Source organism: Protomyctophum parallelum, assembly GCF_964188405.1.
Source record: "Protomyctophum parallelum genome assembly, chromosome: 15".
NCBI classification, from domain to species: Eukaryota; Metazoa; Chordata; class Actinopteri; order Myctophiformes; family Myctophidae; genus Protomyctophum; species Protomyctophum parallelum.
Window position 1 is genome coordinate 1,980,257 of NC_139710.1, and position 27,713 is coordinate 2,007,969.

Sequence of the window (27,713 nt, forward strand, 5' to 3'; positions counted from 1 at the left end):
TTAGGCTTATCTGAGAAAAAATAATGTGTGGGGTGAAAGGACGAACTCAAACCCATTTGGGGCCCCGGCCGATATCCCATCCGTTTTGGATGCGCGACAACCATCTGGGATCGGCTGGGGCATACTAACTTTAAGCTTAAATTGAAAAAGGCCTAGCGTGGCTGCGCTAGCCGATAGGCCATTCCTCTATTGCCACTATAGAGGAATATTCTACAGCTGCTTTCGCAGGGCTTACGTGTAGTGCAACCATTCACCGGTATGCCAACGTCCTCTACGCCAGTATGAGGAAACGCCATCGGCCTGCTTACCAGTATGCCGACGTCCTCTACGCTAGTATGAGGAAACGCCATCGGCCTGCTTACCAGTATGCCGACGTCCTCTACGCTAGTATAAGGAAACGCCATTGACCTGCTTACCAGTATGCCGACGTCCTCTACGCCGGTATGAGGAAACGCCATCGGCCTGCTTACCGGTATGCCGACGTCCTCTACGCCAGTATGAGGAAAACGCCATCGGCATGCTCACCGTTATGCCGACGTCCTCTACGCCAGTATGAGGAAAACGCCATCGGCATGCTCACCGTTATGCCGACGTCCTCTACGCCAGTATGAGGAAACGCCATCGGCCTGCTTACCGGTATGCCGACGTCCTCTACGCCAGTATGAGGAAACGCCATCGGCCTGCTGTTATGCCGACGTCCTCTACGCCAGTATGAGGAAACGCCATCGGCCTGCTGTTATGCCGACGTCCTCTACGCCAGTATGAGGAAACGCCATCGGCCGAACCAACGAACATCAACGAACCATTATTAACGTTAGCTTGTGACATGCCACCAATTGAACTGCCCCCAGCGACCACCGTATACGCAAGGAAATAAGATTACCATTCCTGATCGAATACAGCACTTGCACTCATTACATCCTAAATAAACAACTGAAAGCTCTTCCGATTAGATGCACATGATGATGATTCATGGGCAGCTGAGGACCATGGCCTGAGTTTCAGGTGACGACTGGTGCATCAGCGTGGCAGTAGAATCAGGACTCAGTAGCCAGGGAATGAGCTGAGGAGACCGATAGCCGATTAAGCAGGGCTCACGCCACCTTACGGAGTCCAGAACGCAGCCAGAGCAAGTTGCCCGATGCAGAACTAAAAGACACAAGCAAAGACAGAGTTACTTATACTTCATCCTGACTGAATTAATTAAAGAGTGCATAGGGGATCCTAAGCACGGATCGGAAAACAGAGATCATGCTGAGGGTCGAGATCAGCAGAAGAGACTTCCCACACCACGCGAGCCGAGATACCGATACTTAAGAGAGAAGCCTTAGATCTTAATCCTAAACTATTTAAACACCCAAGTGATAGAGGCCCTTTATGGATTAACTTACATGAGCGGCATATGCTCTTCATGCGGCCTTTGAGCAATTGATAATGAGCTTTAAAGAAGTTAAAATAAGCTTCATTTCATGCAGACCCGAGAACTGTTCCGAGACCACCGTTGTCCGAAACTAAGATGAGATACACTACTATGTCCCATGCAAGCAATCTATAACGCTGCATAATCGACAGCACTGCAGCCTGCACGTGGGTGATGGTGATGGACTTACTTCTTCGCTAGATACTAGAACCATCACTTTAGAAGAAACCGCAACCGGTCAACACCGGCTGAAGAAGAATTGGTGAATCTCCTGACTGAGCGACCCAGGACATCTGTGATTGTGCTGAAAAAAAAAAGCCTATAGGACCAAAAGGGTTAGGGTTAGGGTTATCATCTGGGGGTCATGAACCTGATGAACGAATGAGCCACAGATAACAGATAAAACATGATATGCTTTGAGAGAAAGCATGCCTAGATAGCCTGTCCTGAATAGCAACTTATTGAATTAAATATTAATAATTATTAATACATGTATTAATCAATTTAACATAATGCTAAACAATTCTATGAAGAAACAATGACAAATGGCTACGGTTATTTGACAACATCTATGCCATTAACTATGAATTGGTTACTGTCATCCAATGCCATTAGTTGCAATAACTAAGATGAGCGGAAAACAGCCTTGCCGAGTCATGAGGCCCGAGGGCAGGAGCCTAACTCTTGTTTCAGTAGAGTGAGGCAAATTGATGTACACATACAGCCCCTGGACGTGACACTAGTATGACGCAGGGACTTACTCCATTCCGACCATTGGTGCCGAGTGCAGAGGATCGAAGGAGGCACTGGGTCCCATTTTTTAGAGTCTTTGGAATGACCCAGCCGGTGATCGAGCCGCAACCTCCCAGTCCGGGGGTGGACACGTCTAACCACGAGGCCACTGGGCTGGTACCAGAAGATGTAGGCTTACAATAAGATTCCACCTGATAAAGTAGCTACCAAGCAGCCACAGAGAAAATCGGTCCCATCCCTACCAACTGCAACGTAGAAAGGATTAACAAGATATACTGGCCATCTGCACAAGATGGACTACTTTAACATAGACGTTTGACCCATTTAGGCCTAAGGCCGATTCTAAAAACGCCTCTAAATCCTGACCAAAGGTTTCTGAAAAACTTCAAATATTTATATAGCAGCATCAAAAAAATTACATTTTTGAATACTGTACATACTGTACAGAACCCAAATATGGGTTCCCAGCCTGAGGGCGTAAGATACCAAGGGGTTCCCGCCCAGAATGGGTTAATGAGCACCATGAGCCAAACATTTGGATCCGTCGTCCTGATGACACACTGCTGAATGAGGTGGAATCTGGAGGCTCATTTCGAGACCAAATATGAGGCCTCCATATATACCTATGACATAATTATTCTGTTGATACAGGTGTATTGATACAATAGTTTTGAGTCTGATCAATATCGCACACAGCCATTACTCTGGACGATTATGCGGCGACACCGCCGCCTCTCCTCATCCTGCCGTCCCTTCACGATATGAGTCTCTACTTTACCTCCCAAGCCGCACATTTTTACCCATGGTTATTAACAGGAAATAAGTGTAACTTAACCTTGTGGGAGAGAGTAAGGCAGCAAGTGAGCGAGAGAGAGAGGCCAAGGGTGGCAGGTGTCTGACTGACAGTCAGCGCTCAAAGACGCCCTGAGGGTGGAGGCCTGTGTCAATTGAAACTGGTGAAACATAGCAAAGGCCTCCTATGCAAGTTTGCAACCAACCCAAACTTATGACATATCCACTGCAGAATTAAATGGACGTTAAACGTCATCACTGTGATATTTGCCTAAAGCTGTTACTCGATACTATAGTGGCACTGAGCGACATCAAATCAATTCTGATCTGAATACAACTGGCAGAGTACATTTCCCAGACTGCACCGGGGAAACCACAACCGATAGGTCGCATAAGCACTGCGACACAGTAGCCAAGCTTGCTGCGAACATAGACATAAGTCTATGGCTGCCTTCCTTCCTCCCAGATCCTCTCACAGATAAGTGATGAATTAATGCTCATCAATTTAGAGCAGTGGATGTTAGATGTGCAGAAATGAAGCAACACAGCAAGCTGCTAGCCTACCACCTTCTGAAACATCTTCAGTCCCACAAAGCCATTACCTAATCCTACTCAAGGACTGATCAACAGAACATACAATATGAATCTGAGACATTAAACATACCAACATGACAAATGGGCAATGGGACGCATGGTGACAAGACGCTATATACGTATACGTATATATTGATCTGAACTTCTGACCTCAAAGAGTGAGGAGGGTATACACTAGTGATTAGACCGGCAGCTAGATAGGCTTGAGGGGCGGACGGAGGCAGCAGTTTGTTAAGGCTTTAAACTCTTCTCCAAGACAGTTCAACCCGGATAGTGAAGCTGAGACGTGATACCACGACAAAGAAGCACTAATTAAATGATGCTCATTGAGAAATACGTAATAATAATAATAATATCTCAAACTTATAACTTACTTATCACTTTACAAAAATAAACAGCTAGAACAAATCTCCAGAAGTGAATAAACTAGACAGAAGGCTGGCACTTGACATGAGATCACTGCAAATGCAATTTGCAATCTTGACCTACTTTAATATGATACTGCATATAACTGAAAAGGATTGAGATGAACAATAACGTATGATACCGTCCTTAAAATGGGAACATGGACTAACTTTAAGATTAATAACTATGCCACATATGAATTTATTGACAGTCAGAAAGCTCTTCTAGAGCTGCTGCATAGACGTATTAGTGTTTAGCCAGGCATAAAACTGAAACATAATAAATCACAGGGTGAAAGGGTGCAAGCTTTAGCATAAGTTTAGCATGAACAAACCCTCATGGCAATGAGGAAACCTCAACAAACCACATGGCTACAAAAGCAGTAAAGCACCAAATCTATAGAGATTGCCATTAAGGTAGTTAACTCACAGCAATACTTTCCAAGGCACATATAGGAAGTGTTAAATAATACTTTGGTAAGCAGAGTGTGACTGAAGTCTTGCTTCAAAATGAATGAAACAGGCAGCTGAGAAAGAAAGCAACTAGGTGTAGAACCATCCCATACCTGACTAGGACTCATCACATGAGAACCGAACTACAATATATAAACACCCTAATGACTATGATGACTTGAAACAATACAATTCATTGGACAAGGTCATTTGGATCCATGACAGAACACCAGAACAAACGATTGACTACAAAAAACAAGACGAGCGTTGCTTATAAAAGCGCACGTGGCAACCACTGCACATGAGTTGAGGACCCATAGCTGGAGGGGACAAACACAGCACCTGAGCTGACTTGGCAAAACATCAGCAAAATGAAAACGTGGCTTTGACTGTAGACACATACCACATAACAGAAGCTGCAGCACTGTCTGCGCATCCGGCTTAATTACCAGAACAGGCTATTATGAAGCTTGTTGAAGCCACATGATAGAACTCGGCAGCATTAGCAGAATCATATCAAACTCAATATTTTGCATACAACCTGCAGGCCCTTATCACAGCATGGGCAGTAGCTGAGAAGCATGATTTAAACAGCAGTAGCTGCACATGCGGACAGCAAAAGCAGCAGCAACAACCACGAGGAACAGAAAACATCACATACAACCGGGAACCATGAGCAGAGGAAGGCAGGAAGAGCATGGAGTCTAGTGAGCTTAAGTAGCCTGCCCGATTGGTCAGCTGACTGCCGCATCGGCGAATGACGTGTGAGACTTGCACACACTTAGGCCTGGGCTATACGTCTCTAGGTTTTTATAAAACGGATATTTTCGTACTCCGTTGTCGTATGGGCAGGGGCCCATACGACAAAGATATCTGTGTCCACACATACAACCCAAAACGATTTTTTTTTTTTTTTTTTTAATATATTTTTTTGCGGCTTACGCCTTTTATTGATTTTTGAAGGGACAGACAGTAGGCTGACAGGAAACGGGAGAGAGATGGGGGGATGACATGCAGTAAAGGCCGTGTCGGGTCCGGGAGTCGAACCCGCGGCACACTGCGACTGGATTACCAGTCCGGTGCCCAGACCGTTACGCTACTGCCTGGGCCAAAACGATCATTTTTGACTCCAACAAGCATGCCAGGCCAGTAGGTGACGATAAGAAATATGTAACGCAATAGAAAAATGTTCTGAGCATGCGCGGTGATCTGGTTTCCCAATAGATCCCCCCCACGTAACCCGGTAGTACTAAAAACAAAACAAACCAGGCATGCAGACAGGACTCCGTCTAGTGAGCAACTCCACTTATTTATCCGTTGCCAAAAACCTCCGTTTGAGTGGCCGAAAACGCCGTTTGCGTCTGGCTGAAAGGCCCAAACGCACATAGAAATGTGCGTTTGAAAAAACACCCAGAGTCGTAAAGCCCAGGCCTTATACGCCCACATAGTAATGCAGCATGTTAACCCCTTGAGTATAGAATGAGCCTATGAGCATGGCAAGAACCGCCCTTGAGGTTGACTGTCTGAACTACCTCGCAAGCTTCGTATTATTAATGAACCTGGACCTCCAGATACACAGTATGTCAATCCTCCTGTACAATATACACAAGATTAAATATTTGCACCTAGTTCAATAGGTAAAGGCCAAGTGTCCTAGCACTGTCCAAAACTAAACTCATGTGTCCAACAAGAAAGCAAATCCAGTCTGTAGAGTGTGGTCTGGTCCAACATCCAACATCCAGGGAAATAATCCAAAATGGAAAGAAGGTCACTAAATCTAATGGTAGAATACACTATTCAGGAAACTACTCCAGAAAGGAAATATGGCAAGATTAGGGAAATATTCCTCTTGCTTCTCCAGTAGCCTGTCTGTCTCTCTGTTAACCACCCAGTAGTCTGTCTGTCTCTCTGTTCACCCCCCAGTAGCCTGTCTGTCTCTCTGTTCACCCCCCAGTAGCCTGTCTGTCTCTCTGTTCACCCCCCAGTAGCCTGTCTGTCTGTCTCTCTGTTCACCCCCCAGTAGCCTGTCTGTCTGTCTGTCTGTCTGTTCACCCCCCAGTAGCCTGTCTGTCTCTCTGTTCACCCCCAGTAGCCTGTCTGTCTCTCTGTTCACCCCCCAGTAGCCTGTATGTCTGTCTGTCTGTTCAGCTCCACTCTGGACTGACAGAGTCAAACTCCCCAGGTGGCCCAAACATTGTGATTGGCCCATCACTCCATCAGCCAGGTGAGCTGTGGGCGGGGCTTCCCAATCACTGCCTGTTGCCATGGCAACACATGTATCTCACTGGCTTCTTGTGGCATATAGTCCAGCGGATAACTAGGAAAAACTCATAGAGTAGCAGATTGGTGGAAAAGAATAAAGTACATGAAAGTTGAAACATTGCAAACAAGTGGAAAACAACTGAAATTAAACACAATCTAATACTGTTTAAATAACTGAAAATAGCTGATCTATAGGCTCACAGTACATTGCACAGTGACGTGTTGTTGAGCTTGTAGATCAGCTACTTTCGGTGCGCGACGTGCTTCCAAATAACTGAAATCAGTTTTGGCGACTGAGAACTATAAGATGAAAAATGGGGACTAACAATAAACAAATATACAATGAATTGAATCCACATGATAATCACACAAACATTTTCTATGATTCCAGAAGTCTGTACCACAGAGCAGAGTCTCCAACACCCAGCCTTCTGTCTATGAAGAGTGACACGTCTATGGGAAAACCTCTTAACTTCAGTAATGAACCTGGACCTCCTGATACACAGTATGTCAATCCTCCTGTACAATATAAAGCATAACAGACACTCGGACAGTAACAATCCTCCTGTACAATATAAAGCATAACAGACACTCGGACAGTAACAATCCAGATTAATTAAACTGACAGCAACCAGTTGTAGTGATTGAGAACTATAAAGTAAATCCATGTAAAATGGGACTTATTAAACAATAGAACTGTAATGTAGAATAAATAGCAACTATGTATTAAATTGAAGTAACATGATAATTATAAAAACATTAATGTTATTCCACAGCCTTCTGTCTGTGAAGAGTGACCGGTCTAAAGGAGAACCCATTAACTTCAGTAATGAACCTGGACCTCCACACAAGTATGTGAATCCTCCTGTACAATAAACACAACACTATGCTACGACCTCATAATATCATACTGAGTACAGTACATGCTAATTACTAAAGCAACAGACAACATTTCATAAAGGTGTATGATGTATCCTCCCTGTCCATTCTTAACTATAGATTATAAGTTACTATGATCAGTTGTGAATTAAGTTGTACAATTTTACAATGTGGAGTTCAGAGGTGAAACTATACAGACTGACTGCTTGTGTGCATGATGTCCTGTCTATGAAACAAACTATGTTACATAATATATATATTATTTAATTGATAGAATTGATTTAATTGTATGTTGTGAGGGTAAACCTAATGATGTTGCTCTCTTATACGTGTGGGACATAAGAATACATATTTCTGAACACATGCTGAAAGAGTGCTGGCACTCGGAAATAGTTCGTATATGTGAAATGGACAGAATGGTGAGCAGGCAAGGCCACCGGCCAGGCTGACCAAGAGGAGGCAGAGGCAGAGGATTCGATTTAAGGTTTTAATTGGTGTGGTTTGGTTAATGGACGCACACAGTTGGAGAGTGAAGAGAGATGGTGCTGGAGGTTTGGTATACCAGCCAGTATGGTGAAGCATGCATGAATGAGTGAGTGCATTGAGTCCTATTTGTAGCCTCCCACACCTGTGTGCAGTGAGCAAGCTGCCAGCCACTCAGCCTTGATTGCATGATTGGCAGGGAGGCTCCATGGGCCTTTTCACAGCCACCCCGGAATTTAGGTAAATTCCTTTTTACACAAAGGCTCAATGTTCCTCCTCAGACACCTCCGGAAGAGGGACTATCCTGGCAACAGGGCGGAGATAAGTCCGGTTCTTTACCTGGACCTCAACAGTTCGGACACGACCATCACGACCAGGAATGGTCTTCGTGACCCGGCCGGTTGGCCAAGAGGCACGAGGCAATTGGGGGTCCACGATCATGACCACTCGACCTTTGGTCAAGTTGGGTGTTTCCTGTCTCCATTTCCCTCTCTGTTGAAGGCTCGGAAGGTAATCTCGGATGAATCGAGCCCAAAAGTGGTCAGCCAAGACCTGGCTGTGCCGCCAGCGGCGCTTGCCGATGAGATGGTGGTCTGCATAGATAGCCTGAGGGAGTGAGGCATCCTTTCTGCCCATCAGCAGGAGGTTTGGGGTGATTGGATCAGGGTCAGCGATATCTGAGGAGAGGTAACCAAGGGGCTTGGAATTCAGTATTCCCTCCACTTCGATTAGAACTGTTCGCAAGACAGTCTCGCTGCAGGTCTGGTCCCCCAAGACGACTCTCAGGGCAGTCTTCACAGATTTGATCTCCCTTTCCCATGTCCCTCCGAAATGCGGCGCACCCGGGGGGTTGAATTTGAAGGAGATCTGGTGGTCAGATAACTGGTCCTGAAACTGAGGCTCCATCGTTCTGAAAGCTTCCTCTAGCTTTGTTTCTCCTGATCGGAAGTTGGTACCACAATCAGCGAGGACCTCGAAGGGGGTCCCCCGTCTTGAAATGAACCGTCTCAGGGCCATTAAGAAGGCTTCAGCATCCATACTCTCGAGTAGATCCAGATGGACACATCTGGTCGTCAGACACTTGAACAGGATGCCCCATCGCTTCTCCAATCGCCGGCCGATCTTGATGGTGAAGGGCCCGAAGCAATCAACTCCCGTCGACCAGAAAGGAGGCTTGTACAGGCGGAGACGGGCTGGTGGTAAATCTGCCATCTTGGGTACCACTGTGCCGGCTCTCCATTTCTGACACTCCATACAGGCGAACTGATGCTTGCGAATGGCCCCTCGTCCTCCAATTATCCAATACTTCCGTCTGAGTTCACCATAGACTCTCTCCGGTCCCGGGTGGAGGAGATTGGAGTCGTAACTCTTGATGAGTAGCCTGGTCGATGGGTGTCTGGAGTCAAGGACGATGGGATGAATAGCATCGGGTTCCATGTCCTCAGCCTGCCTCAATCTTCCGCCAACTCTGATCAGCCCTAGGGCTTGGTCGTACTCAGGAGCCAGAGAGATGAGACGGCTATCCTTCGACACCTCCTTCCCCGCCTTTAGAGCTTTCAAGTCTTCAGGGAAGCTGCTCGCCTGAGACTCCTGGAACTGGAATGTCTCTGCTGTGATAGAGGTTGAGGGAGCCACCCCGTCAACACTCCCCCGTGTAGCAGCAATCAGCTCTTCCCAAGTTTGGAAATCTTCAGGGTTGGGGAGGGCAGTGTTTGGTGCGGAGGAGATGTGATAACATCGGTAGGATTTCCTCAGCTCTGAGTGCTCCTCAGACAACGGAAGGGAGGCAGACAGATGGGCTGGCCATCTCTCCTCGGGTTCCCTCAAGAAAGGTGGTCCAGCAGTCCAGCGACTGGGTTCAGTGAGTTGTTGGAGTGTTTTCCCACGTGTGATGTCATCAGCGGGATTCTGTGGGCTGTTGACGTATTTCCAGTCATCGACGTTCGTCAACTCTTGAATCTCTGCGATACGTGTCCCAACGAAGACTTTATACCGGCAGGATTCGGACTTGAGCCAGGTGAGTACGGTGGTAGAGTCACTCCAGTAAGTGACCTTCTCTATTGGCAAGGTAAGTTCGGCCATTAATGTAGTGGCCAACTGGGCACCCGACAGCGCGGCATTGAGCTCTAGTCGGGGCATGGATGTTTGGCGCTTTGGGGCGACTCGAGACCTTGCCATGATGAAGGAGACATGAAGGTTGCCATCTCCATCGGCCACACGGAGATACGAGACGGCGCCATATGCCCGTTCAGATGCGTCACAGAACACGTGGAGTTCATACGTGGAGTCGGGTCGGTCAGCACCAGGTGGCACATAACACCTCGGCATCTGCACCTTCTCGATCTCGGATAGCTCCGACTCCCAAGATGTCCATCGCTCCACAAACGCAGCCGGGTGGATGGGTTCATCCCATTCTCTCTTGGTGTGCCACAAGTCCTGGACTAGGACTTTGGCTCGAGTTGTATAAGGGAGAAGATAGCCGAGTGGGTCATATTGGCTGGCTAGGGTCCGGTATATGCCACGTAGCGTGGGGGTCTCAGTATCCCGGGTGGAGCGGTTCCGGTAGCCCAGAGTATCTGGAAGGCAGCTCCATCTCAGTCCTAGAGTGGACTCTTGAGGGTCGGTGCCCGATTGGGAGAGCCATAGGTCTGTACTGCTCGACCGGGCTTCTGGTGGAAGGTGTTGGACAACTTCTGCCGCATTGCTAGCCCACTGGCGCACCTCAAAGCCTCCTTTGGCCAGGATACAGCGGACTTTGTCCAGGAGGACTTTGGAGTCGGCCGTGGACGGTAGGCTCTTTAGGCAATTGTCCACATAGAATGCCTTCTCTACAGTGTCCTGGATTTCAGGACAACTGTCCGGATGCTCTCTGGCATGTTTCTGGAGAGCATATATTGCGCAGCAAGGGCTGCAGGTGGTGCCAAAGGGAAGCACCCGCCATTCATAGATGGTGGGATTGGACTCTTTCACTTCTCTCCAGATGAAACGCAGCAGTGCCGCGTCTGAAGGCAGCAGGCGTATCTGGTGGAACATGGATTTTATGTCCCCACTGATTGCCGTGGAGTGCTGCCGGAACCGGATGAGGACCCCAAGCAAGGTAGGACCCAGGGTTGGACCAGGAAGCAAACAGTCATTTAGGCTTTGTCCAGCAACCCGAAAGGAGCAATTGAAGACAAGACGGTTCTTCCCACCGTGCTGTCGGACAATATGGTGAGGAAGATGCCAGCTCTCACCCTGAGGTTTCTCCGCATCGTCTTCCGGTGCCACCTCAGACACATATCCTGACTTCACCAACTTCTGGATCTCGTTGTTGTGGATTTCAGCCAGTTCCGGATCCCTTTCCAGCCTACGCTCGGTTCCACGGAGTAGGGGGAGGACCACCCTTGGTGTCGTGGAGAGAGGAGGATGGTTTGGAACTCTCAACAGCGGAGTTGCGTACCGTTGGACTCCCTCACCCTCCGGGACGACGGCAGTCCTCCGTTCCAGAAGGTCCAGGGCATAAGTGTCATGTTTGGAACGGGTTACTTCCTTGGGCTTTCGATGTGGGAAAGTGTCCATCTGCCACAGTAACTCCACATTGCGAAGAAGCTCAGCGGAGAGGTTAGGGGCTGGAGTTGGGCTGCTGCCGGTGAAGAGGGTATTCCAGGCTTGTTGTGCCCCATGGGCACGGGTAAAGGGATGGGCTGGACCCTGGACTGCCCAACCCAGGGATGTGTGAATAGCAACAGGCCCTCCGGTAGGACCTGCCACCACTGGCTCAATCGGGGTAATGAGGGACGGGTAGTCGGACCCGATGAGGAGGAGAGGCTTAACTTTGACCAGGTTAGGCAGTGGGAGTCCCTCAAGGTGAGAATAATGTTTCTGGAGGGCACTCCCTGGACAGGTGTGTTCAGCCAAGTCAAGTTCATGAGCAGTGAAGGCATTTTCAATCGGGTACACCAGGTCAGGTCGACCTAGGGGGGAAATGGAGAAGGCGACTGTTGCGCCCTTCACCTGGAGCACATCCTGCCTCACCGTCCTGAGGTTAAGGGTCTCTGGAGTCCCCTTGAGGCTAAGCTGCCGGATGGCAGCTGGGAGAATGATGGTTCTTTCAGATCCATCATCTAAGACGGCGAATGCTTCCATGCTCCTTTGTCCATTTCTTAAGGTGACCTTCACCACTTTCAACATGACCTTGGATGAGCAGCTTGGTTGGTCAACGTACAGCCTCTTAGGGGCTGCTCCCACCATCAGTACGTTCTGCTCCCTCTTGCCCTGCTCCTTCTGGAAGTGGGGGACGACATCATGCAGAACGGTGAGATGAATGTCTTTGCATCGATTGCAGGGTTTCTTTAAAGTGCAGGTTTCCACTTTGTGGGTCCGTGCACACTTGTAACAGCGGTCACCGGTCATTATCCAGGCTTTGAGCTGTGGTTGAGTGAGCTCTCTGACTTTGGTACAGGAGCCCATGAAGTGGCCTGTAGCATTGCAGTAAGGGCAATATGGCTGGAATTTGGAGTTCTTGCCCTTCTGAGGAGAAGCTTTCTTCCCATCCTCAGTGCTGAAGTACATAGAGGTCGGGTTAGCCTTGCGGGGAGCTTTCCTGTCCTCCGACTCCTTCCTCACCTCCGCATCATTGGCTGAGACGGTGGCTTGTTGGGCAATGATCTTTGCTTTGGCTTTAACTTCCAGCCAACTGGCCAGATCCTTGAGGACATATGTGCGGCTGGAGCCCTCCTTCAGAATGCCTCGGGTCAAGCAATGTTCAATGAAATTGTCTCTGAGGGAAGGTGGAAGCTTGCAGAGCAGTTTGTCAACGTGGGAACCACATTTGAGCTCGTTACAATCCTCTCCCTCGACCGATTCCAACATGGACGTCAGGGACCGTACTGCCAGGGTGAAGTCCTGGAAAGCAGCAGCATCCCTGGCCTTGACAGTAGGTCCTTCAAAGATGCGGTTAAGCTCGGCTTGGACCAGCTGACGGGGCTCTCCATATCTCGCCTTCAGGGCCTGGAGGGCCGAGGTATATGGCGTCGGTGAGTGCATATAAGATTTTGCCAGGGTGTAGGCACTGGGCAGATGGAGGTGGTCCAGCAGGACCTGGTACTTGTATTGTTCGGAGAGATGACTGTGGATCCCCAGCAAGCTCTTCAGCGCCATCTCCAGCAGAATAAAGTCACTCTCCTTCCCACTCTCAAAGTAGGGAAGCTTGGGCCGTGGCACTCCGTATGCCGAGGCCACCAGAAGTTCCATAAGGCCTGGTGACTGAACTTCCCGGGCAAACAGTGGACCAACAGCTGTTGGGGGGTTGCTCTGCACCACGTTGGTGGGTCCACAGTTACGGTCCGACTGGACTGTCACATTGGCGGGCCCGGATTCTGGTCGAGAGGGCCTCTGACCGGTAGGTGGCGGTAACTGGCGGTAGGGAGATGGGCTGGATAGATCCCTACATTGGGGAGGAGTCCTTTCCATCGCAGAGTGAAAGGTTTGGTGCGGCAGCCCTCTCTCCTCCTCCCTCGACGACTCTGCATTGAATGCAACAGGGCCCGGTGTTGCACTCTGTCCGCCTTGGAAGGCTGCGTATGCAGGGCGGTCCAGGGAGACCTGTTGGGCGGCGCCCCCTGCCGGGTGGACGGACTCTGCCGGGTGGACGGCCTCTGTGTCTTCATCTGCCTGCTCGTTCTGCACAAGGAAAGACGAGACAATCTGGGCCTCCTCCAACCTCTGCCTGGCCTGTCTCAGCCGCCGCTGTTGCACCATGTGCTTGGAGATGGACTCCTTCAGGTCCCGCCGAGTCCGCTCCTCCAGAATCCGACATCGCTCATCTGCTATTCTGTCCTCCTTAATCTGCTGTTCGATCTCTAACAGAGCCATGGCCCTCTTCCGTTCTTCGAGGGCGGCCACTTGGGTGTCATGCAGGGCTATTGAGTGTCCGCTGTGCCGACTTCTATGGCTGGATGCTCTGGAGCCGCTCTGTCCAGAAACCGCCTGGCTGGCAGCTCTGGAATAGGGGGCGGAGCCTGCGTGGCTGGGCACTCTGGAGTGGTGGGCAGAGCCTGCGAGGCTGGGCGCTCTGGAGTGGTGGGCGGAGCCTGCGTCGCTGGGCGCTCTGGAGTGGTGGGCGGAGCCTGCGTCGCTGGGCGCTCTGGAGTGGTGGGCGGAGCCTGCGTGGCTGGGCGCTCTGGAGTGGTGGGCGGAGCCTGCGTGGCTGGATGATGCAGCAGGCGGTTCCTCTGCGGGCTGGCCCGGTTCCACCAAGGCTGCACTCGGCTGTTGTCGCCTCCTCTGGGGGTGAGGCAACCCTTCAACCAGCAAGGCAGGTTGTTGCCTTGTGGCATGGGCCTTGGGTCGGACGGTGGCTCCCTGGAGCGGCTTCATGGCCCTTTCGTCCGGCTCCGCTTGATCATCCAATTTCTCTTCTTCCTCCTCTTCATCCTCCAGCCTTCTGCCTTCCTCTCTGCCTGCCATCGGTTCCATTACATCCGGCTCGAAGGACCATTGAAAGAGTGCTGGCACTCGGAAATAGTTCGTATATGTGAAATGGACAGAATGGTGAGCAGGCAAGGCCACCGGCCAGGCTGACCAAGAGGAGGCAGAGGCAGAGGATTCGATTTAAGGTTTTAATTGGTGTGGTTTGGTTAATGGACGCACACAGTTGGAGAGTGAAGAGAGATGGTGCTGGAGGTTTGGTATACCAGCCAGTATGGTGAAGCATGCATGAATGAGTGAGTGCATTGAGTCCTATTTGTAGCCTCCCACACCTGTGTGCAGTGAGCAAGCTGCCAGCCACTCAGCCTTGATTGCATGATTGGCAGGGAGGCTCCATGGGCCTTTTCACACATGCTATGCGTGTGATAATGTGATAACAGTATTTCTGTGATTCTAGAAGTCTGTACCACAGAGCAGAGTCTCCAACTCCCAGCCTTCTGTCTGTGAAGAGTGACGGCTCTAAATGTGAACCCCCTAGCTTCAGTAATGAACCTGGACCTCCAGATACACCGTATGTCAATCCTCCTGTACAATATAAAGCATAACAGACACTCGGACAGTAACAATCCTCCTGTACAATATAAAGCATAACAGACACTCGGACAGTAACAATCCTCCTGTACAATATAAAGCATAACAGACACTCGGACAGTAACAATCCTCCTGTACAATATAAAGCATAACAGACACTCGGACAGTAACAATCCTCCTGTACAATATAAAGCATAACAGACACTCGGACAGTAACAATCCAGATTAATTAAACTGACAGCAACCAGTTGTAGAACTTGTAGTGACTGAGAACTGTAATGTAGATCCATGTAATATGGGACTTATTAATCAATAGCAACTATGTATTAAATTGAAGTAACATGATAATTATAAAAACATTAATGTTATTCCATAGTCTGTACCACAGAGCAGAGTCTCCAACACCCAGCCTTCTGTCTGTGAAGAGTGACCGGTCTAAAGGAGAACCCATTAACTTCAGTAATGAACCTGGACCTCCACACATGTGAATCCTCCTGTACAATAAACACAACACTATGCTACGACCTCATAATATCATACTGAGTACAGTACATATACATACAGTACATGCTAATTACTAAAGCAACAGACAACATTTCATAAAGGTGTATGATGTATCCTCCCTGTCCATTCTTAACTATAGATTATAAGTTACTATGATCAGTTGTGAATTAAGTTGTACAATTTTACAATGTGGAGTTCAGAGGTGAAACTATACAGACTGACTGCTTGTGTGCATGATGTCCTGTCTATGAAACAAACTATGTTACATAATATATCTATTATTTAATTGATAGAATTGATTGAATTGTATGTTGTGAGGGTAAACCTAATGATGTTGCTCTCTTATACGTGTGGGACATAAGAATACATATTTCTGAACACATGCTATGCGTGTGATAATGTGATAACTATTTCTGTGATTCTAGAAGTCTGTACCACAGAGCAGAGTCTCCAACTCCCAGCCTTCTGTCTGTGAAGAGTGACGGCTCTAAATGTGAACCCCCTAGCTTCAGTAATGAACCTGGACCTCCAGATACACCGTATGTCAATCCTCCTGTACAATATAAAGCATAACAGACACTCGGACAGTAACAATCCTCCTGTACAATATAAAGCATAACAGACACTCGGACAGTAACAATCCTCCTGTACAATATAAATCATAACAGACACTCGGACAGTAACAATCCTCCTGTACAATATAAAGCATAACAGACACTCGGACAGTAACAATCCTCCTGTACAATATAAAGCATAACAGACACTCGGACAGTAACAATCCTCCTGTACAATATAAAGCATAACAGACACTCGGACAGTAACAATCCTCCTGTACAATATAAAGCATAACAGACACTCGGACAGTAACAATCCTCCTGTACAATATAAAGCATAACAGACACTCGGACAGTAACAATCCTCCTGTACAATATAAAGCATAACGGACACTCGGACAGTAACAATCCTCCTGTACAATATAAAGCATAACAGACACTCGGACAGTAACAATCCTCCTGTACAATATAAAGCATAACAGACACTCAGACAGTAACAATCCTCCTGTACAATAAGCACAAACTATGATATTATTATTATTGTATATCAAGTACCAACACAATGCAATGTGAACATATACTTATATCAGACATGAATACATATGCACGCACGCACGCGCGCACACACACACACACACACACACACACACACACACACACACACACACACACACACACAGTCGATCGACGTACTAATGGGGGACAATTTTAAACAAAGACGGCTTGCTACAAACTGATTACATTTGGACAAGGGCTGCCAAAGTAGGCTGGGCCCGCCCTCTCCCTCCTCCTCCCCCCCCACCCTCTCTCATCCAGCCAAAGTCTCTCGTGTCGGACCATTTCTGGAACTATTGTATGTATAAAGCCATGTCGGACTGTTGGCGGTAAAAGCTGATATTTGATTGACTATTGCCCGTCGGAATTTTTGCGGGTCGTAAAAAAAGACCTGCACCCACTATTATATGTATCCGTGTCCACAGAGAGAGGTGCATTGTGACTGAGGCTGATCAGACAAGCAGTCAATCCACACCTGGACTGAAGACACCCAGTCAAACCACACCTGGAATGAAGACACCCAGTCAAACCACACCTGGACTGAAGACACCCAGTCAAACCACACCTGGACTGAAGACACCCAGTCAAACCACACCTGGACTGAAGACACCCAGTCAAAGTAAGAATGTGAACTCATTGAAAATTCAGTCAGACTAAATGTTCAATTTTTCTGTATCAATTAGATCTAAGTGCAAATAATGAAGCTAAACAATTATCAACTCTGGACAAAAACAGCTGATCTTGTGTTGTTACCTTTGGCAAAATGTTTCTTATCAAAAAGCATATTATCTTGGGGTAATTAATTAGCAATGTGTGCTGTAAAAGATGTAAAGTTATAAATTAACCTGAATGTTTAAAACATAAATTTTCTTCTCATTTCAGATGTCCGTCTGCAGGTTGATTTGAACGATTATAAGGTCAGTTTGGAGGTCAGTTCGGACAGTCTTGATGGAGTGAAAAACCACATGACGGAAGAGTCTGGAGACTCCGTCACCAGCACTTACTCAGAGCTCTACATCTCAGCGGGACAGAGTGAAGGGGTTAATAGCCAACATGAGGTGATACAGCTTGAGAGAACTTCCAACATGAAGACCTTCCATGACGATGCAATCAACTGCTGTAAAGTCTTTAAGATCATCCTCCCTGGCAGAAAGGAACCCAGCAAAACAGTTCTGACAAATGGCATCGCTGGCATCGGAAAAACATTCTCTGCTCGCAAGTTTGCTCTGGACTGGGCAAGAGGTTTGGAGAATCAAGATATAGATCTCCTGGTTCCCTTTTCATTCCGGGAGCTGAACTTGGTCAGAGATGAGCGGTACAGTCTTCTGAACCTGATCCATGATTTCCACCCAACGTTAAAGAAGGTCACAGCAGAGCAGCTCGCTGCCTGGAAAGTTTGCTTCATCCTCGATGGCCTCGATGAAAGCAGGTCTCCGTTGCACTTCGACAAAAATGAAATCATCTCTGATGTCACAGTGACATCATCGGTGGATGCTCTGTTGACAAACCTCATCAAGAGGAATCTGCTCCCCTCGGCCCTCCTCTGGATAACCACCAGACCCGCAGCAGCCAATCGGATCCCTCCTGCATGTGTTGACATGGTGACAGAAGTGCGAGGGTTCACAGACCCCCAGAAGGAGAAGTACTTCAGGAAGAGATTCAGTGAAGAGAAGCTGGCCGACAGAGTCCTCTCACACTTGAAGACATGGAGGAGCCTCCACATCATGTGTTACATCCCACTCTTCTGTTGGATCATTGCCACCGTTCTGCTGGACATGTTGAGGACACACACCACCATAGGACAGCTGCCCAAGACCCTGACTGAGATGTGCTGCCACTTCCTGTTGGTTCAGACAAACACCAAGAAGCAGAAGTATGACGAGACTCATGATGTGAACAAGAAAGACAAAGAAAAGGGGAGTCAACAGCAGCTCACTAAGACTGACAGGGATGTTCTTCTGAATCTGGGCGAGCTGGCTTTTAAACACCTGAAGAAAAGTAGCATCATATTCTACCAAGAAGACCTGGAAGAGTGTGGTCTTGACGTGAAAGACGCCGCGCTGTACTCAGGAGTGTGCACACAGATCTTCAAAACAGAGAGTGTGCTGTTCCAGAAAACGGTCTACAGCTTTGTTCATCTGAGCATCCAGGAGTTTCTGGCTGCAGTCTACCTGTTCCACTGTTTCACACAGAAGAACATGGAGGTCCTGTACACATTCCTGGGATATGAATACAACAGTAACATCTCCCTCTCACACTTCCTGAAAGCTGCTGTGAATAAATCCCGGGAGAGTAAAAATGGCCACCTGGACCTCTTAGTCCGCTTCCTTCATGGCCTCTCACTGCAGTCCAACCAGAGTCTGTTAGGAGACCTGCTGGGTCACACAGAGAACAGTCCCGAGGAGATCCAGAAAGCCATCCAGAACCTGAAGGAGATGTTAACTTATCGTGACGTCTCTCCTGACAGATGTATCAACATCTTCCACTGTCTGATGGAGATGAACGACCACTCATTACATCAGGAGATCCAACAGTTCCTGAAGTCCGAGAACAGAACAGAGAAACTGTCTGATACCCAGTGTTCAGCTCTGGCCGTCATGCTGCAGATGTCAGAGGAGGTTCTGGAAGAGTTGGACCTGACAAAATACAACGCATCAAAGGAGGGGCGATGGAGACTGGTCCCAGCTGTGAGGAACTGCAGAAAGGCTCGGTTAGTAGTTAACACATTGACTTGACTGCCAATCACGTCATGTTAGGTCGCATTGAATCCATGGCTTGACTGCCAAGCACGCAGTATTGTGTCCTATGGTCTTTTCAGTGGATTAGTATAGATGGCGCTCTTCATCAACGTACTGTATGAATGATGCTAGGTTGCTAGGCAACAGATAAAACCAGAAATTAACCAGAAGTGAAAGTCTGCCTCCCGTCCGCCTCAATTTAAACAGAAATGTGCTTTGGATAAAAGTGATACATAAATGCACCATTTACAATTGACACAGCCGGTTCCATGTTTTCCCGATCTCAACCCTGTCTGCATGCACAGGACTGCTTCAATGTCAACCCTGTCTGCATGCACAGGATTGCTTCAATGTCAACCCTGTCTGCATGCACAGGACTGCTTCAATGTCAACCCTGTCTGCATGCACAGGACTGCTTCAATGTCAACCCTGTCTGCATGCACAGGACTGCTTCATTGTCAACCCTGTCTACATGCACAGTCAGTACTGCTTCAATGTCAACCCTGTCTGCATGCACAGGACTGCTTCAATGTCAACCCTGTCTGCATGCACAGTACTGCTTCAATGTCAACCCTGTCTGCATGCGCAGTCAGTACTGCTTCAATGTCAACCCTGTCTACATGCACAGTCAGTACTGCTTCAATGTCAACCCTGTCTTTATGCACAGGACTGCTTCCGTAAGATTGCATTGGGAAAACATTCAGTGTTGTCCCTGAACGCGTTCAATGAACGATCGTTCACAAACACGTTCATATTTTAGGTGAACGTACTGTATTTCTGTTTGATGAACGTCATTGTGAACACGTTCATTTCTGGCGTGTGTGAACGTCACTTTCTCACGATCAACTTCGTTCGAGAGTGAGTGTTTCCATAGAGCCTTCCAGGCTAAATCCCCGCTAAGACACACCCTAAACAGGCCTTAATATCTAACGGAAAACCCACCAATAAGTCCTCAACACAATTTAACTAATCTTTCTCAGCCGTACAATTTCACTGGAGCGTGCAGCTCACATCTCTGCATGAGGATCCTGACATGCACGCAGACACAGGACATCCCGACTCCCGACCCAAACGCTGGAAATGTATTGTTGTTTGATTAAACATAATGTGCCACGAAAAATACATCTCCCTCCACAGAAGCTCAGTGATGCCTGATTTATACTTCATCGTACAACGTGTTCCATGCTGAAAATGGCTGATCTACAAGCCCACAATGCGTTGCGTCCGTGACGCGTTGTGAGCGCCTAGATCAGCTATTTTCAGCACGCAGAGATATGCAGGCTGTGAGAACTGAACTGAGAACTGAGAGCCTTCACAATAAAAGCATGCAGCTTTCACAAGTTGGCCCATAATTAAGACAAGGAAAATGATTAAGAATTCTGTGGCATTTCACATTGCAAAAAAGCATTTTTTTCCAAAATGTAAAAAAATATGTAATAAGCCAAATTATTTTGGGGTGTCCCCAAATTATTTATTATAACTGAATGGCTGGGAAATGGAAATGAAGTGTTTACATAGTACACATGGCACATGCATACACTTTCCTTATGATTATATCTGGTTTCAGTATTCATTTATGATATATTTTCTCTATTATTAAGGTTATTTTTGCAGTCAGTTTGTATTGGGGGTGGGGAAGCGGCGTGGGGCGGGGGCCGCGAGACATGGCCAAAGCATCCCTGGGGGTCCCCAGCCAAAAAGGTTGAGAACCCCTGTTCTATTCCACAATACTGTTTATGTCTGGATAACTAGATAGGAGATGTTTTAGTTAACTTCCATGGCAGTGAACTAGGTATCATTTGTTTTGATAATCTCTTTTCGCATTTACAGACTTGTTGGCTGTGAGCTCAGAAAGACAGAGGTTGAAGTTGTGTCTTCAGCTCTCAGCTCTAATCCTTCCCATTTGAGAGAACTGGACCTCAGTGAAAACAACCTGCAGGACTCAGGACTAGTGGAGCTGCTCTGTGCTTCACTGAAGAGCCCACACTGTAGACTGGAAGTTCTAAAGTATGATACATTTAACCACTTTTATTATGATCACTTGTGTTTTATTATGTACTGTATTATGTGAATATATGAATGCTGTGGTGAGAATGTATTAATAAGCTTGATGGTGAGACATGGTAGGCGAATAGGGAAAAAAAGTTAACTAATAGCTATCACGATGAAACTTCTCCAGTTGATTAATTATATTAAGACTAAGATTTTTTGTATTACTGAAATGATGTTTAAATATGCAAATTAGGCATTATAGGCCTATGTGCTAATTTGCATACATTCCGGGACGATAAATCTGAAGATCGGATAAAGCCAGGTTCAAAAGTATGGTTTCATTTTGTTGACATATTAGAGACAAAGACAATTATAACTTCTGTTTTATTATGTACTGTATTATGTGAATAGAATATGAATGCTGTGGTGAGAATGTATTAATAAGCTTGATATCATGGTAACCCAAGCCTATGTGCCTGAGTAGACGTTAAAATGACCCCAGACATGTTTCAAAGTGTAATATCGCTTTAAGGCGAATGTATTGGCTACTTCATCATATAACAGCGTTTCTCACAACGCGTTGAGTTTGTAGATTTATTTTTGTCTTGCGACCCGTTGTAGCTACGCCACAGTTATCAAGCTTCTTAATAATATTATATTATCACTTTAAGGACTATAGATTAATATAATCAGACCACCTAGGCTGACGGGATTGATCAATTACCTTTGGAGCATAACGCATATTGTTAGGTAGGGATAGGTCGAGCCTGGCTCGTGCACTATTCACATCACCATGGTGCATCGGCAAGAATGTGTAGACAAGGAGATTTCCGTTTAAGCCTTTATTTCCATTTCACAGACGCATTTATATTGAGCAAGGAGGTGGTGAGGCATCACGGTTATGGTTTTTGAACTATGAAAGATAGAAACACATCATTATTATACATTTCAACCACATTTAAACAATACACCAAGTGAATATTCTCCTAAGTCTGTAATCATTGCATTTCCCTGACGTTCACAATAGGCCAAGTACATGTGCATTTGCATTACGCAAACATATCTATACTATGAGCTTCAAGGCAAGCAAGTAGCTACAAACACACCTATACTATGAGCTTCAAGGCAAACATGTAGCTATAATAGACAGTATCTCCATCACAAGCCCAATAAAGTACAACATATGCATTCATTAAGTTAACTGAACTCACTTCAGTGACACATAACCGTGGCCTGCTGAGACTCCAGAGCAGAGGCCTCTCAGCTGGTTGCTGCTGCTTCCAAACAGGGACTGAGAGAACAGGCAGCCTTATATACCAGGCCACCAATGAGTTGAGTGAGGACAGCAGTGATTGGTGATTGGCAATGAGTAGGAGCAGGTGAGGGGGGTGGATCCCATCCATGAGAAAGGGGGAGGGTTGCTGACTAGATGACTCTTTTCTACATATACTGTAAGTATTTGCAGCTTTTATTCACGAAACCTGGCGTAAAATAGTCCCATGGTTTGTTGTTGAAGAGAAAAACCATTACGATGTGAAACGAAAACAGCCTCCACAGCATGTTGTAGTCCAAACAAACCCCCGTTCACTTGCATTGAACTCATTTTCCCAGAAGCCCTAGCAGCCCAGAGCATGGCTAGATTTCCGGTTTCGTCATCATAACGCAACGGCCTCGTCACCAGGTCCGCGACAAATCAGCTCTTTTTTAATTATTAAAAAACGCAGAATTAAACAAATTAAACAAATAGCGGGTTTAGCGTATTACGCAGCACCGACACATGGATTAAATAGCGAAGAACACGAGTTAGGCAGTAGTGTTAATTAATATTAATGTTACGAAAGAAAGAGACAAACATTGTAATAATAGCCGATCTGCAAGCTCACTGTGAGGCGTTGTGAGCTTGTAGATTTGTAATATTTTCGCATTCATGTAATGCCTACAATTCCGATTGCTTCTAAGGGTAGCAATCGGAATCGGAATATGATTACGGTATGTTGGAGGCCAGGGTTTGTTTTAATTGAACTAAAGCATCCAGGTGTGAAGGCACCCTAAGTGGGACAAGAGAGTCCTTTAATAGATGCTGGAAGCTGGTTCTAAATCCAGGAATAATGCATATTTAAATGTGTTATGTATTAATGAATTCATTCATTTATTTATGTATGTTTCCATCTGGTGTTTCAGACTGTCTCACTGCAGCCTGTCAGAGAGATGCTGTGAAGCTCTGGCCTCAGCTGTAAGCTCTAATCCCTCCCTAAGAGAGTTGGACCTGAGCCTCAACGTGGTGAATGATTCAGTTCTGGAGAACTGCAAGTGAGTAGACTTGGGCTGTGTCCATGTTGGACAGTGCAGTGTTTCCCTTAACAGTGTATTCACTCTGACACAACGTCACAAAGCATGCAGAGAGAACAATGCAGTGCCTCAAAGAAACTGGAAATATTAACAGCATTTGTACTCAAAACTAAACAACAACAACAAACTAAATCTAATAACAACAAGACATATCCAATATGTAATAGTTTCTCACCGAGGCTAAGTCATTGATTTATTTACTTTTTTAATTAACATTTTCAGTTATTTCATGTCAGCAGGGAATCATATCTATAAAAAGCTATGGCTTAATGTCTTATAGAGTAATGTCTTGTAGAGTAATGTCTTATAGTGTAATGTCTTGCAGAAAACGAGTTGAGAAAACAGGCTTGAAAGGTTAACTTCTGTGGACTCTAACATTACATCTAGGTACATGTTTAAGGACTTATTTCAGCTCTGACATTTATTTCAGACATGCTCTAGTATGTGAATAGTGACAGTCTGCCTTTTTTAACTCATTTTGGATTTAAAAAAAAAAAGAACATTGATGCATTGTTGTTCTACTTCCTACAGAGTGAAACAGTGTAGTGTCAGCTAGTGGAGACGTTGTGTTGGACAGTTAGACATTGATGCATTGTTGTTCTACTTCCTACAGAGTGAAACATGGAGGAGAAGATAGGTTTAATTCTACACTCATTTCAAAACGTGAGTATCTGTCTGTGTCAAAATCACACATTAACATTATATACTGTTGCATACTTGGTTGATGTTGTCCTAAAAACTCTTGTGCTCTCTACTCTCTGCTCTTGGCCTGGTCCTTAACACATCAAGATGAGGTCATGTGGTCTGACAGAAACAATGGGCCTCATTCACTAACCTGGTTGTAAACAACATGTATTTCGTCTATATTGGCATAAGTTCAGTTCTGACGTGCGATGCATGAAAGGTGGTGCAGAGCCGTGATGTGTGCAGATCACAGGTGGATCTCGTTTTTGTTTGAAAGTCACAAGTGATCTCCCGTGTCGATCATTGGCATTGTTCCACGCTCCATTTAACGCCATACAAGACAACTGGAAATATAAATCACACATGTGTGAACTGAGCAGTGCAACTATACATTTACTGTTATAGTTACTGTACTGCACTGTGCTCTGTACTGTATTGTAGTGTACTGTGCTCTATGCTGTACTTTGATTATTTTGGGGGGAAAATAGTTAGTTACCGTGTGTTACCATGCGGTGGTCCCCGGGGGGTCCCCAGAACATCCAGACCAGGGGGCAGGGCCCAGTTCTGGCAAGCCTTCCCACGTCCAAAACGGTCGAGAAATGAGAGAGTTACCGTGTTGCAGCTTTCCGTGCTCGGACAGAAAGACAGACAGGTACACAGAGAGACAGACAGGTACACAGAGAGACAGACAGGTACACAGAGAGACAGACACATAGAGACAGACAGGTACACACAGAGATAGACAGGTACACAGAGAGACAGACAGGTACACACTACACACAGAGACAGACAGGTACACAGAGACAGACAGGTACACACAGAGACAGACAGGAACATGTAGAGACAAACAGGTACACAGAGAGACAGACAGGTACACAGAGAGACAGACAGGTACACAGAGAGACAGACAGGTACACACTACACACAGAGAGACAGACAGGTACACAGAGACAGACAGGTACACACAGAGACAGACAGGAACATGTAGAGACAGACAGGTACACAGAGAGACAGACAGGTACACAGAGAGACAGACAGGTTCACAGAGAGACAGACAGGTACACAGAGAGACAGACAGGTACATAGCTGTGTAATGGAGAGGAGGCACTGCTCATAAAACTACAGATCTGAGATTTCAAGGCGTGTAATAAAGTGGAAAAGATTGTGAAAATAGCAGATCTACAAGCTCACAATGCCTCAAACTAAATGTAATGCCTATAGAATTCCAAGGGCTTGTCAATGTGGGGGTTCAATTATTTTGAGGGTCCCCAGTTCAAATAGGATTATTTTGGGGGTCCACAGTTCAAATAAAATCACACTGCGGCGGTGGCTCAGGGGTAGAGTGCCTGGATGGTAACCGTAAGGTTGCCAGTTCGAACCCGGGCTCCCCCAGAGTTACTGTCGAAGTGTCCTTGAGCAAGACACTGAACCCCTAATTGCTCCCGATGTGCTAGTTGGTGCCTTGCATGGTTTCCGCTGCCATCGGTGTATGAATGTGTGTGTGAATGGGTGAATGTAATGCACAATCTCTGTAAAGTGCCTTGGATAAAGGCGCTATATAAATGCACCATTTACCATTTACCATTTACACTGTGGAGACTTTAAGACATTCTGCCCCCTGGTGGAGACTTTAAGACATTCTGCCCCCTGGTGGAGACTTTAAGACATTCTGCCCCCTGGTGGATACTTTAAGACATTCTGCCCCCTGGTGGAGACTTTAAGACATTCTGCCCCCTGGTGGAGACTTTAAGACATTCTGCCCCCTGGTGGAGACTTTAAGACATTCTGCCCCCTGGTGGTTGGACTCTGACAGTGACAATCTTCTCTATTACATTTTAAATGTATCAAGTCTTAATTTAGTCGACTAAGACTAAATAATGTACAAATGACTAAAATAGGCTAAAACTAAATGGTATGTTATTCAAAAGACAAAATCAAAATGTGTTGTCAAAATTAACACTGCATTAGTTTGTAGATCTGTGTGTGTGTGTGTGTGTGTGTGTGTGTGTGTGTGTGTGTGTGTGTGTGTGTGTGTGTGTGTGTGTGTGTGTGTGTGTGTGTGTGTGTGTGTGTGTGTGTGTGCGTGCGTGCGCGTACATGCGAGTGCTTCAGTCAGTGAATGATGTATATAATGTTTACTGTGTTGTTTTCTCATCAGATTTCCAGCGTCTCACACTGGACTCAAACTCAGCACACTGTGACCTCTCTCTGTCTGAGGACAACAGGAAGGTCACACGGGGGTCACAGAGGTCAGGGGGTCAGTGTCCTCCTGATCACCCAGACAGGTTTGATGTCCCTGAACAGGTTCTGAGTTCACAGAGTGTGACTGGACGCTGTTCCTGGGAGGTAGAGTGCAGTGGAGGGGTTCATATAGGAGTGGCTGACGGAACAATCAGCAGGAAAGGAGTTGGTGCTGACTGTTGGTTTGGATCCAATGATAAGTCCTGGGGTCTGTACTGTGATGGTGTTGGTGGTCTCAGTTACTCTGTCAGACACAACAGACAGAGGACTGACCTCCCTGTCAGAGCCTCTAAAGGCTCCAACAGAGTATCAGTGTATGTGGACCGTCCCGCTGGGACTCTGTCCTTCTACACAGTGTGCTCTGACTCACTGAGACACCTGTACACCTTCCAGACCAGGTCCACTGGACCTCTCTATGCTGGGTTCTGGTTAGAGTCCTCCTCCTACTCCCCCTCCTCAGTGCGTCTGTGTGAGCAGAGATAGAGTCTCTATGTGAGGGTGACATCATCAGGTCATCATGTGAGGGTGACATCATCAGGTCGCCATGGTTACTCAACATGTTTGAGTGAGTGCAGGTTGTCATGGTTACCACCGTTGCCACGGGGTACCGGCCACCGGCCTAGTGTTACATCATGGACTCCATATTTGGGCATGAGTGACTCGCCGTGACATCACGGTGACATCATCGTGATGATGTAATAAGCAGCACAGTCAGTGACATCATTGTGATGATGTGATAATCAGAGCAGTGACATCACCATTACAGCTCCTGGCCGTTGTCATGTCAACACCCCCTCAAGCATTTGACCTTTGACCCCGGACCCCCGTTAGATCAGATTTGTGTCGTTAAAAATGTCACAAACTGTACAATAATGCATTGTGAGCTTGTAGATCTGCTATTTTCAAATACCAAAGTATTATATGGTTAATATTTGATCATTTAGCTTCTAGGACCCCCTGGAACCCCCTCAAGGACCCCCGGGGGACCCTGTACCACACTTTGAGAACCAGTTAGTGTTGATTTATGTCCTTTGACCTGGTAGACGGGGAGAGTCTT

The 27,713-nt window shown here is 46.7% G+C and overlaps 1 protein-coding gene across 1 annotated transcript; it reads left to right on the forward strand.

Moving 5' to 3' along the window:
- Positions 1–281: 281 nt before the first annotated feature.
- Positions 282–27,148, forward strand: LOC310872697 (protein NLRC3-like; the record flags this gene model as incomplete). Its single annotated transcript, XM_083784740.1, has 10 exons — positions 282–364; positions 7,070–7,183; positions 14,906–15,019; positions 15,969–16,074; positions 17,549–19,362; positions 21,221–21,389; positions 22,631–22,737; positions 23,579–23,692; positions 24,345–24,394; positions 26,574–27,148. 10 exons carry the CDS (start codon positions 282–284, stop codon positions 27,137–27,139), a joined length of 3,237 nt encoding a protein of 1,078 aa, XP_083640866.1. The 3' UTR covers positions 27,140–27,148.
- Between the last annotated feature and the right edge of the window lie 565 nt (positions 27,149–27,713).